The sequence below is a fragment of the Symphodus melops genome (assembly GCF_947650265.1).
Source record: "Symphodus melops genome assembly, chromosome: 5".
Classification (NCBI taxonomy): Eukaryota; Metazoa; Chordata; class Actinopteri; order Labriformes; family Labridae; genus Symphodus; species Symphodus melops.
This window is the reverse complement of record NC_136695.1, coordinates 17,836,489-17,849,010: the sequence shown is the minus strand read 5'-3', so window position 1 is coordinate 17,849,010 and position 12,522 is coordinate 17,836,489. Positions and strand designations below refer to the sequence as shown.

Below are 12,522 nucleotides of genomic sequence, written 5' to 3'. Positions count from 1 at the left end.
TTCAACGTTTTCTTATTAATTGTAAAATTTCACTGCACGGTTTTTGCAGAAAGAGTTTTGTAGTTTGTATGAGAGCACGGAGAGCTCTAAGGCCCTCCCCTCCAGCTGATTTGCTGAAACTGGGAGGCGGTGCAGCGAATATCTTTGATTTGATTGGAGGAAAAATCCGCCATTAAATGACGTTTTACTGCGTCCTCTACGTAGGACCAGAGGAAAGAAGCATGGCCGCTGTGCTGAGAGGGTCTCGGTACATAGTTGGAAGGTGTTGCAGAAATGTCGACTTTGCGTTTGGTAAGGACAACAAACTGAAACGATGTACACATAATGCACCTGGCTGCACTATGCTATAAAAGCTGTAGTGGTTACTTTAAGCCTCTCTAAGGCTGAAAAAACAACTTTGGCTTTACATATTTGAAGATAAGTTTGAGTTGTCGCTAGCTTCACTTGCACACCAGTCTGCTGTTTAAACAGCCTTTCTTTTAAAAGTACATGTTGTAAGTACGGCGGGTCTTTTGACAAACCTACAAACTATGAGTTAAATATTTCGAAACGCTGACGGGTCAAAAGTAATTGTATGCCATTGTGTCCTACTGTGTGCTGACTTATTGTTAGGTTCATTATGTAATGTCAGTCACTGTGTAGTGCACTTTGTCTGGTTACATTGCGTGTATGAAGGTGGCTATTTGAAGCCAGTAAAGAACATAAAAGCCTCTGAATTTATCCATCTTATTCTGTCCACCTTTTAACAAAGTGTCTGTATTGCTGGATCTTGTGCGCATGCTCGTTCATTTTGAACAACGGGAAGATATTGTTTCGATAAAGTGTGTGGCTAACATCTTTCAACAACCATTATTGTCCTTCTTTAATTTTTGCGGTGATCCATTTAAGGGCTGAGCCTATTTCTCTCTTAATACTTTGAACCCCCAAACATGTGTTTTGAGGTTGTTGTTTTTTTTATGAAATAGGACCAACATAAATATTGAAACATGTATTTAGCACAGAAAGAAGTTTTTATGATAATATATCTAAAGGAAATTTAAACTTTTCTATGAAGTAAGTATATGAGGTACATTTGCAGCTTAAAATACACTAATATTAGCAAGAGTTTTAATTGCTTGAAAAGTATTTTATTATTGCTTAAGAAGGTACAAAATCAAATCTGTCCACTTATATAACGTCAAAAATGTTTGCATACAGTTGACTCGCAGACGAGCATTTTTGTCCTTGAACAAGGTTACACTATGTCAAATCATTGATCTGCTTTGGCCATTATGTCGTAGTCTCCACAAGGTCTATGGCCTCAAAGACACAGGTGGGGTTTGTTGGTCTGGGCAATATGGGAAACCCGATGGCAAAGAACTTGATGAAGCACGGTTATCCAGTTATTGCTACTGATGTTTTCCCGGAGTCCTGCAAGGAGCTGCAAGAGCTGGGAGCTCAGGTGAGGCCGTAATTTGTATTAGCTGTTTACATTTTGAAGAAGTTCTCCTGTGTATTTTCTCCTCACACCGTGATTTTTTTCCCCCCCTCAGATTGTGGATAATCCTGCTGAAGTAGCAGACAAGGCTGACCGCATTATAACTATGCTCCCCTCTAGTCCCAATGTGATAGAAGTGTACACTGGACCCAATGGCATTCTCAAGTAAGTGCTTCTCTTTAATTGTGAATTTATGGATTTAAGCCGGATTCTGACTTGTGTACATTTTTCAACAGAAAGGTGAAGAAAGGTTCTCTGCTTATTGACTCCAGCACCATTGACCCATCTGTTTCTAAAGAGATGGCTGCTGCTGCAGAGAAGACAGGGGCAGTTTTTATGGATGCACCAGTATCAGGAGGTATGTTTGACTTTTTTTCTTTTCTTAATACAGTTCATGGCCTAGTCTATAAAATTGTGTACACTAAATAATCAGCACTTAAACTAATTCAACCAAATCAGCCAAAACAAAACATTCATGACAGCTGAAATGTTAAATTTGTCTCGAACCCATTTAAGTTATTGTGGAGGCTACAATTGAGCTGTCAAATGTTTCACACAACACTGAGGAGTGTTTATATGGTCAGGAGAACATTCAGTGCAATTAAACTGCTTTAATGCTCAACTCTGATCTCTTGCTCAAATCTTTTTTATTTTTTTTGTTCGGCTCTTCATGTTCCCTTTCAAATTTAGTATGTAGGCTGCTGAGTGAACTGGTCATGGTGCTGAACCTACCTGCATGACCAGGAAATATTCACATTTTAGAAGCAACTAAAGGGCTTAAAGTAATCAGAACATACCAGGTATTTGGCGTTCAGATGTTACGGGGTAAGTAACAATAATAAATATGAGAACATGTGGGAATTTGTTGTCAATAGGCTTCATGAAGTTCAAGCCCATGGACTTCAGCTACCATTGGTATGCGAGTAGGTTTTTTACCCTTATGATTGGTGCTTGAGATCAATGAAATAGTACTGTGAAGGTGCAAGTGTGTCTATCCAGACCCTCTAAACAACCAACAACAAGAAAAATAGGTAAGATCATGTCTTCACTGCCTGACCGCGAGTCACAGAAAGGAATCGCATTAATATTTTTTTTAATGTGCATGTTGTATACTCATTTAAAACTAAAGCTTTAGAAACACTACAGCTGTGTAGTCCCCATATGTATGCAAACATTTAAATGAACGTGTCCTTCATCTTTTGAACATGTGTTGATGAGGAAAAGACTAAATCGTGAGCAAGTTGTGCAGAAACGGATGTGCAGAAAAAGTTGCCAAAGTATCAGATACGTCGGAAAGGAAGATATACATGGTCTTATCAGCATCTCTGATTTGTGTGACATTATAAATCTATTATAGTGAAAAGCAGGGAAGTGACTCTTATCATAGGCGCAACATGTTGTCTATGTTGATCAACTGCTTAAATTTAACAGACTGAACCTAAATATATCACTGTATTCCAGTTATGTTGGCAAATCAAGTGTTGCATTGTTTCAGTGGATGAACAGCACAGCATGCATCTGTGTAAGGAGGAGTGTGTGTTCTCAGACTTCGTTGGAGGTCCACATGCTCGGGGTTTGTTTGAACTTGGCCTCTTTGCCACTTTCTTTAAATTGATTTGGGCCATTTAACAGCTTAGCTTTACAGATGAGTAACACGTCATATGCTTCCATTGTGTGCAAGTGCACATGGATAAAAAGTTTCCTACTCTGTCCTTTGAACTTGGATCTGTTGGTGTGTTTTGAGTGGCTGCAGCAGTTTAACTAATATCAGTGTCATACATTGGTACATGTCAATCACCAGTCATTAGCGCCTGAACAGAGCTTTTCTCCAGTAGTGAGACAGAAATCAAAACAAGTGCAGCTGCATGGTAATGACCGTTTCATCCAGTTTGGTTAAAGCTATAACATAAAATCACACATGGAAGTGGGGAGGTAATTGAGTCAGCATGTATCCGACAGTTCTCTCTTCGTGTGAAATATATTACAGACCAAATGAGGTAACGACCATTTTTCAGTGAGTTCTCTCTGTTATTATGATACTAAAGTTTGAGTCGAAATCTGACGACAGAAACAGGGATATTTATGAAGAGGAAACTTTTCTCCATTTGTTACTTTAAGTAAAAGATTTCGAATTGGACGCTTCAGTGGAAATACTTCTGCTGGTGAAACTCAAAAGACCTGCTTTCTTTTAGTAGTTAAAGAACTTATCACATGTTTGGTGTCTGTTAAATTATAGATTATCATAAAATATGAAAGAGTGTCATGGTTACAGATTTGTGTGGTCATTATTACTTTAATTTTCTACCCTATGTAACATTCACAGATCTCTCTTTGGCAGTTTTTAGTAAACATAATGATCATATAAATTGACTCTTTGAGTTCTTAAATATACTTGGGCCCGACCGATATGGGATATAGTGTTCTGATAACGATGTTAGAGAGAGAAAAGGTCTGATACGATATATAGGCCAATATCTTTCTTAAAAATTTGGAATCTGGATAGATTGATTTAAATGTACACATTTATTGCGTTGATCCCTTTTTTTTTTTTTTTTTTTTTAAAGATTTGTTTTTGGCTTTTATGCCTTTATTATAGAGGGAGGACAGTGGATAGAGTCGGAAATCAGGGAGAGAGAGTGGGGAGAGACATGCGGGAGATGGGCCACAGGCCGGACGCGAACCCGGGCCGCCCGCGCGTGAGGACTGAGCCTCAATACATGGGGTCGTGCGCACTGCCGCTGCGCCACCGGCGACCCCTTAAATGCAGTTTTTACACACTTATGGAAAAGATGAAGAGCACCAGATGTTCACTGAACTGGAAAGTGTGTTTGAGCATCACAGCGTCACACTGTGGGGAGTCCATAATGCTTGTTGTCCATACATCACACTCTGCTGGAGTTGGATACCTGCTACTGTAATCCAGTGAAACTCAAATTACATTTGACGAGTGAATCAATCTAGTAAGATCTGTGATAGTCTAGTATTGGTCGGTTTTATTGGCTGGCTGACTCATCCGTCTGGCTCGAATCTAAACTGTCAATAAACTTCTCCAAAGTTACACAATTAGAGGATAAATTGTTTCTGCAGAGCAACTCATTGAACCAGTGTTCCTGTTTATGTTAGCAATCTCTGTGTCACATTGACTTGTTACCGTTTTGTTTACAGCTTCACTCTGCGTGAATGTAGACACCTTTACCAATGTCTTCATTTTTTACTGAGCCGAGCTGCTGTAACTCCCAGTGTGTTCCACTAGCACAGTCATCATATATTCCAGTTGGTTCAAAATGCTGCTGGCTCAACATCTCACGAGCATGAGGGAGGAGAAAACATTACACCCATCTTGGCCTTCCTCCATTGGCTTCCCGTAAAGTTTAGGATTAATTAGAAGACTCTGTTGGTTGATTTCTTGGCTCCCATGCAGCCTGCACCTGGTTGTTGTATGTGACTGTGATTTTTTTTTAACCCCCTGTGAACCTGAATGCACCATCAAAAGTACAAACTGATCATCAAACAGCTGTTCGTAAATCTGTGAATATGCTGACTAATCTTACTCTGGTGTCAGAAGACTTGAACATGCTATATGCGATTAACTGTGCTTTCTACACCTAAATGGCTGTAAATGTATACTCTTATTTCTACATCAGCATCAATTCACTTTATATAGAATTTTGAATTTCAGACTTATTTTAATATATCGTTACTTAGAATCCATTTCTACTAGAGTTTAAAAGTGTCTACTTTGTGTTTGAGTCACGTTGTTTTGATATCTGCTTCATTCATTTTAAGATAGCTGTTCCTTCATACTCATGTTAATGTCTAAGTATGAGATGTTAAAAAGGAGGCATGTCAACAGGTGGATTTCCTCGGCCTTTCCATATATTTATATCTGTTGAGCATACGCTGATACAGATCTGACAGTAAAGCAGTTGAGAGATTTCAATCCAAATGTTTCCATTCAAAGTGAAACAGATTGTGTGTATCAAGCCAGTGTTTTAAAGACCAGACTGTTGATCAGGGGACCAAAGAGTAGTGAAACAACATGTGGAGCAATGTGGCTTTGTCAGGCAAAGGCAAGGACAAAAATGTAATCCTCATTTGTTAAGTCTTTTTAGTTTTGGTGGACCTTTTTGTGCCTACTACTCTAAAACTCAAACGGCTTCAAAAGCAGGGACGTTTTATTTTGGTTAACATCCCCAAATGTTCCAATCTATTATGTCTGTATTGGCACAGTGGATAGATCGGAAAGTGGGGACAGACATGTGGTACAGTGGCCATGAGCCGGATGCGAACCCGGGTCACCCACACGACTGTAGCCTCCATACATGGGGACGCACGCAGTGCTACGGCGCTACTGTGACTTTGATTTCAAAAAAAAAAAAAAAGACTTAAAGCTATTTAATGCGTTCTTAACGAACATTTTGATTTGAAACATCTCTGCTTGCACATGGTGTATTTTAAGTAAGCATTATTTCACCTTCCCAGGTGTGGGTGCTGCTAGTTCTGGTAAACTGACTTTTATGGTGGGAGGAGCAGAGGAAGAGTTTACTGCAGCCAAAGAACTTCTGAGCTGCATGGGAGCCAATGTTGTGTACTGTGGCCAGGTTGGAACTGGACAGGTGGGACAACATATTTGCTGTTTTTGACAAATTTCACAATGTATTGGTCTTTCACATAACATGATTAAAAATGTGAATACAGCTGTTCAATTCTAATTTTATTTTATTTTTTAACAGGCTGCGAAGATCTGTAATAACATGCTTCTGGCAATTGGAATGATAGGGACTTCAGAGACCATGAACTTGGGGATCAGGTGAACAAAAAGCAGCATTTGACATCATTTAAATAGTCACATCAAATGAATTGCTGAAGCAACTAATGTAAGTGATTTTTGTTTTTGTTTTTGTTTCCTCCATTCACAGACTTGGTCTCGATCCTAAACTTTTGGCAAAGATCCTGAACATGAGTTCAGGTCGGTGCTGGTCTAGTGATACCTACAACCCTGTGCCCGGAGTCATGGAGGGAGTCCCCTCTGCAAATAACTACCAGGGAGGCTTTGGCACTCAGCTCATGGCCAAGGTCAGTTTACATACTTGTTACACTGGACTTTCTTCATTTAAAATTTAAAGCTTAATTCAAAGTTCTTACTTGTAGCCCTTTCCATGAAAATGTTTTTTAAATTTGTCCAAATAATAGGGGTCGCTGGGGGCGCAGCGGCAGTGCGCGCGATCCCACGTATTGAGGCTCAGTCCTCGCGCGCGGGCGGCCCGGGTTCGCGTCCGGCCTGTGGCCCATTTCCCGCATGTCTCTCCCCACTCTCTCCCCCTTTCCGACTCTATCCACTGTCCTCCCTCTATAATAAAGGCATAAAAACGCCAAAAATAAATCTTTAAAAAAATTTGTCCAAATAGTTAGTACAAGTTCATAAAAGTGAACAAAAACAATATGTTCCCATTAGCACGGATAGTTTTTGAATTAGAGGACAATAAAATTTGAGTAGTGTTTTGCTCTTAAGTTGGTAATTCTTATTCATATTATTGATACATAGTAGATTCCTCATAACTTAATCATGGACCACTTTGTGTGCAACATGTCGTGCATCTGACAGGGGTTAGGTTACAGTGCTAGAAAAATCACTTCAAGTGGTCAAACCACTTGAAATGGTGCAGTGAATTGTTGAGTTAGCGTTCCTCTTAAAAGGGAATCAAGTCCATATTGTAGCAACATAAAGAAAAATTCTCTGGTATGTGGACTTGTGGTTTAGGTTTAAGAGTTACATTTTCAGTCCCTTTGGTTTTGTTTAATGTATGTTTGCTTTTCTTTTTTTAGGATCTCGGCCTTGCACAAAACACAGCCACCAACACGAAGACTCCTGTCCCTCTCGGCTCTTTAGCCCATCAGCTCTACCGTATGATGTGCGCTCGTGGTTATGCTAATAAAGATTTCTCCTCAGTGTTTCAGTTCCTGCGTGAGGAGGAGGGCCAATAATATCAACCCCCCACCTCGTCCACAGCCGTGCCAGGCCTGGCCCTGCAAAGGACTTAAAGCGTAGTTAGGGTGCAACTCACCCTGAGGACTGTGTTCTTTCTTCCAAGGTTGTAAAAGACAGTGGGGCCTACAGAACTCCAACACAGCATGACAGATCATGAGTGCACTTCCCTTTTTAAGAAATCATCTTTGTGTGTTTTTTTTGTTTTTTTGTTTTTTTTTGTTAAATTGCAACACTCCTTTTCAGTTTGTAGAAATGAAGAATTGTCAGATATAGAGATGATCCAAAAGATGATCTTTAAATGACAGCAACAGTTTGATGGGAATCTGGTGTTAAGAAGATAACTCCTTTTATCTTTTTTGTTTTCATGGCTAAACCGCTGCAGAATACGGTTTAGTCTCCACATATTTATCTATTGTTTGTTACCTGTCATTAATGTGTTTCTGCTCCGGGGTAATTTTCTTGATATTGGAAATGTTACTTTGGGATAAGACTGTTATGTCATATCATGTTCAAAAATAAAGACAGATTGGTGTATCTTAAACTTCGTGGCTAATTAATGTACCACCTAACTGGCAATGTCACTGCTTTTGTTTTTAAACATTGGTGTTATCTGATAATTAACAGATTTTTAAAAAAAAAAGAGAGAGAGAGACGTACTGGAATGACTTGTAACAGATGTGTTTTTAAGGCCTGGAATACTGTTCTCCTGAATAACTTCCACAGATGTAAAGGGAAACGGTCTGCGGGCAAGTATTATACGCATTTATTTATTTTCTTTTAATGAAGTTGTTAGCTGTGAGCATCCAAACATCAGACACAGTAGACAAAGGCTACTATGTCTCGCGATAACGGATATAAAAATTCTACGTCGTTCTCATTTGGACCCTTAGTCCCATGTCTGTGAGTACTTGCATCTAATGACTCAAATAAATTCTGTCGCCTCCTGCTGATTTAGTCACGATACAATGTTGGACGAACATGTGCGTGCAGCAGCTCTCTGGCTCCACAGCAGATTCAGTGACGGGACGACGGGCAAGAAAACAAAGAGACCGAAACGGCCAAAGATACATCAACTCTATTGGAACTATATTATCCTAAAAATCACATCCTTGCTCGAAGACCCTTTTGAATAGTTGCCTAAATGGATTTTATTGCATGATTCCTACTGCACAGCTATGAAACAAAGTTGTGAGCATTTTAACATCAGTGGGCCAGCCTCAGTAGATTTAGTTTTGGGATTTAGATCCTTCCTATTCTATCCCCACTTAGTCTGACTCAGGAGGACGGCATGTTTCTGATCTGGTTTGCCAAGAGCCACTGAGGGGCCAAGGTGCCAGAGGTCATGCGATCACAAGGCAAAGTCATAAAAAGTCCATTAAGCACTGTACGCTAAGAGCTGTGCTGTCATCTAGCTGATAGGTCCTGCAAACAGAACTCCGCTTTGGTCTCAGGCCTCCAGCAGACTGGGACACACACACACTAAATGCTACAAGGCTGTGTTTTTTCTGCTCTTTTAATTTGTGCATAGCCTTTACATATTTAATTTGCAATATGCACAAACAAAAGCTTGCGTCCTATTGATATTTCGTATGTTGTGTAAATGGGGAGAAAGTGTTGCTGCTAGCTGTTATGACTATTCAGTACACATTTTTGCTGTTGTGGATTTGTCCTTATCCAAATCACAGACTAATGCAACAAGCCTAAACCGCTCTTTGTTTCAAATGAACCACCTAATGCACTTTCTGCAACCCATTTAAACTGAATAACGAAGCATAGTGTGTCTTATACGTATAATCATTAATGATTAAATTACGGTGACTCACTTTAAGAGGTTTCCTATAGGCTAATTGGCATACAAGGATTGTTTTTCATTTATTGTAGGTAATTTGTCATAATTAATCAACAAATTCGCACACAAAAAAAACAATGTAATACATCAATATTTATTGTTTAAGATTTAAAAATTATTTTTCAAAAGTTTCAATTTGTTCTTTTCTGTACCATCTCGTGTAATAAAACACAATGTAAAGTAGATTATTTTGAGTGTTTGTTGATGGTATTTCCAATTTAAGAAAAAAAAAAAACTAAAAACCGGCATTACCCCTAGTCAAAGTGTTTGTTTTCATATAATATGCATGTGGTTTAGTTTTCGGTGCTGACCTTAACATTTCCCTTTCCCCAGAAGCAGCTGTATTTTTTCGTGGACGTTCGTCCTCTAAAGTGTGAACAACGTGGCTGAGCAGATTTCTGTCTACAGCTCACACATTTTCTAAATCATTTTCAGCGACATTAAAGAAAGTAGACTACTTTACCCATAATGCACTGTACGATTTCAGTCCATATTAGTTTATATCGTATCATAACAAAACATAGCAAAAATTTAACATGAATTTGTCCAGTTGAAAAACATTCTGCTTCCCTTCTGAAATGTTCACCGCTCTCACTGCCTACGAGCTATGAACTTGGGCCATAAAGATTTACAGCCTCAAAAGGTGGGAAAACTCTATTAAAAATAAAAAGGTGCTCACATTCCGTTTTGCGTTTGTGGTACTGCCTCAGAAATGTACAATACAAACACCCCTGGAGTAAGAACATTTAGTTTGACACCAGTGTTTGCCATCATGGTGATATTTAGCTGAAGGTTTTTGTGCCCACTGTCTGCTAAACTGCAAACATTTATTGTGTTCACTGTCATACAGTCATGCCGATGAAGGAGATGTGTGTATAATATATGGTAAATGTGCCCAAATGTAGAAGTTATTTTAGCTCTGCTCCAAGGGACAACAGGCAACCCATTTCATTTTACGCAGAACGCAAAAAAACATGTAGACACTGGTTGAATCATGTGTTTTCCTTGAAGTAACATTTTAAATAAGAAAAAGAATAGTGAACCTGACCAGCTTGTCAGAAATAACGGAATTTTCTGTGAAAGAGAAATATGGTCGAATTAAGGAAAGAGACGGAACATTTTAAAGTATCTTGCTTTCAAACCAGCCACTTCAAGGTGTTTTGATTCCTGGCTCAAAGAGCCGATTTGGCCTGTAAGCAACTTTCAACTTGACCTTGGCCTCCAGCCACGACTCAGCTCCAAATGCAGCCAAATATGGCCTGTTTTTTGTATTTTTGGCACCCTCTACATGTTTGTATTTACCTGATGTAATACCAAATTTGAGGATTAAAGTGATAATACTGTTATCATTTAATTCATAAAAAGTAATTTATAACAGAATATTAAGTATTTCTTTGTTGTTCCCAACCGCCTGTGTAATCTTTATCAAGAGCCTAACTCGAACCCATCAAACCGCTTCTGAGGTGATGGAACATTTTACACGAGCGTGCCTCTTTGTCTGAAAGAACAGAAAAAGTTTTAAATATTATGCTGAACATAAGAAATCTATTTGAAAACATAAGTCAGACTTGCTTCGCCTACAGAGAGAGACACACACCAAAATGGCACGCGTAATTGCGCATCATTCAGCCTTCAGAAATACGCATGAATGATTTCGTTTTCCACGAGTTGTTGGAATGACTCAGACAGACAAACTTTCTTTGATTCAAAGTTCGAAAAATTCAAAACAGTGCGACTCGATTGCATATAATGTAAATTTATCATCAAAACTGTGTGTTTAGCACAACTACTCATATGTCTTCATAAATATGCGGCTCGATCTGGTTGATCTGATGTCTAGACGTTTATCAGATTGTTTGCATATCACGTGCTTGGCCCTGGCCAATAACCTCGCGATCTTTCTGTACTCAGGCGTGCTGGTATCGTTACTCTGCCGGAGTGCCCGTCTCTGCTCAGTTGAGTGGGTTTAGAAAAAGAGCTGGTCCTCTTGATGTAGGGCATGCTATGACCGCTTCATTACTCCTCCACTCGCACTGGATCGACCCGGTGATGTTTCTCTACGACAGCGGTCTGGATGAAATAAGCAAGAACATGGAGGGATTTACTGGAGGCAATTTTGCAGCAAACCAGTGCAGGAATTTGTTAGCGCATCCAACCTCGCTGGCTCCCAGCACCACTTATAATGCGAGTGAGGTGCCAGTGTCTGGCATGGGGGAGCCTGGCAAACAATGCAGTCCCTGTTCTGCTACTCAAAGCTCTCCAAATGCGTCTTTGCCTTATGGATACTTTGGCAGCAGTTATTACCCGTGCAGGATGTCACACGGCAGCGTCAAAGCGTGCGCGCAGCCCTCTGGATATGGCGATAAATACATGGACTCATCCGTCTCTGGTGAGGAGTTCTCAACCAGGGCGAAGGAATTTGCATTTTATCAGGGTTATTCCTCGAGTCCATACCAGCCCAGTTACCTGGACGTGCCTGTGGTACCTGCACTGAGTGCTCCATCTGAGCCCAGACACGAGTCACTGCTGCCCATGGAGCCCTACCAGCCCTGGGCCATCACTAATGGCTGGAGCGGTCAAGTTTATTGCGCCAAAGAGCAGCCACAGTCAAACCCTCTATGGAAATCCTCTTTGCAAGGTAATTGTTAACGTTTTTATTGACAGGAAAATGTGCAAGTTGCAAGTGGATGTGCAGGTAAAAACCTGTAAATATTTGAATATAGGGCAAAAGAATTATCAAACATTTTAACTGGCATTGTTTGAATATGCACATTACAAAGCCTAACTTTTTTATTTCAATTAATTATGTTCTATATGATGCAATATGAACAAATTCAAATGTTAACGCGCTTTTTAAAAAAATCTCCACAGACACCATATCTGGAGGGGACAGTTCTATCCGCCGGGGGAGAAAGAAGCGCGTGCCATACACCAAGGTTCAATTAAAAGAGTTGGAGAGAGAATACGCCGCCAACAAATTCATCACCAAGGATAAAAGGAGAAGGATATCAGCACAGACGAACCTGACTGAGAGACAAGTGACAATCTGGTTTCAGAACCGGCGCGTAAAGGAGAAAAAAGTGGTCAATAAATTCAAGAGCCCCAGTTAGCTGTGAGAAAATGAAATGAAACGGGGGAGGGAGTGTGGACACGGATGTGCCTTCCTCCAAAAAACTGTGCGATAATTTATTACATGATATGAACTGC

At 39.9% G+C, this 12,522-nt stretch overlaps 2 protein-coding genes across 2 annotated transcripts; both read left to right on the top strand.

Annotated features, from left to right (window-relative positions):
• Window positions 1–180: 180 nt before the first annotated feature.
• On the top strand, window positions 181–8,007 carry hibadhb (3-hydroxyisobutyrate dehydrogenase b). Its single transcript, XM_079343124.1, has 8 exons — window positions 181–291; window positions 1,281–1,441; window positions 1,533–1,642; window positions 1,714–1,835; window positions 5,960–6,093; window positions 6,211–6,287; window positions 6,397–6,553; window positions 7,304–8,007. The coding sequence occupies exons 1-8, from the start codon at window positions 222–224 to the stop codon at window positions 7,460–7,462; spliced, it is 990 nt and encodes a 329-aa protein (XP_079199250.1). The 5' UTR covers window positions 181–221; the 3' UTR covers window positions 7,463–8,007.
• Window positions 8,008–11,290: 3,283 nt separating this feature from the next.
• hoxa13b (homeobox A13b) lies at window positions 11,291–12,425 on the top strand (the record flags this gene model as incomplete). The annotated part of the gene is made up of 2 exons (XM_079344676.1): window positions 11,291–11,953; window positions 12,187–12,425. The coding sequence occupies exons 1-2, from the start codon at window positions 11,320–11,322 to the stop codon at window positions 12,423–12,425; spliced, it is 873 nt and encodes a 290-aa protein (XP_079200802.1). The 5' UTR covers window positions 11,291–11,319.
• Between the last annotated feature and the right edge of the window lie 97 nt (window positions 12,426–12,522).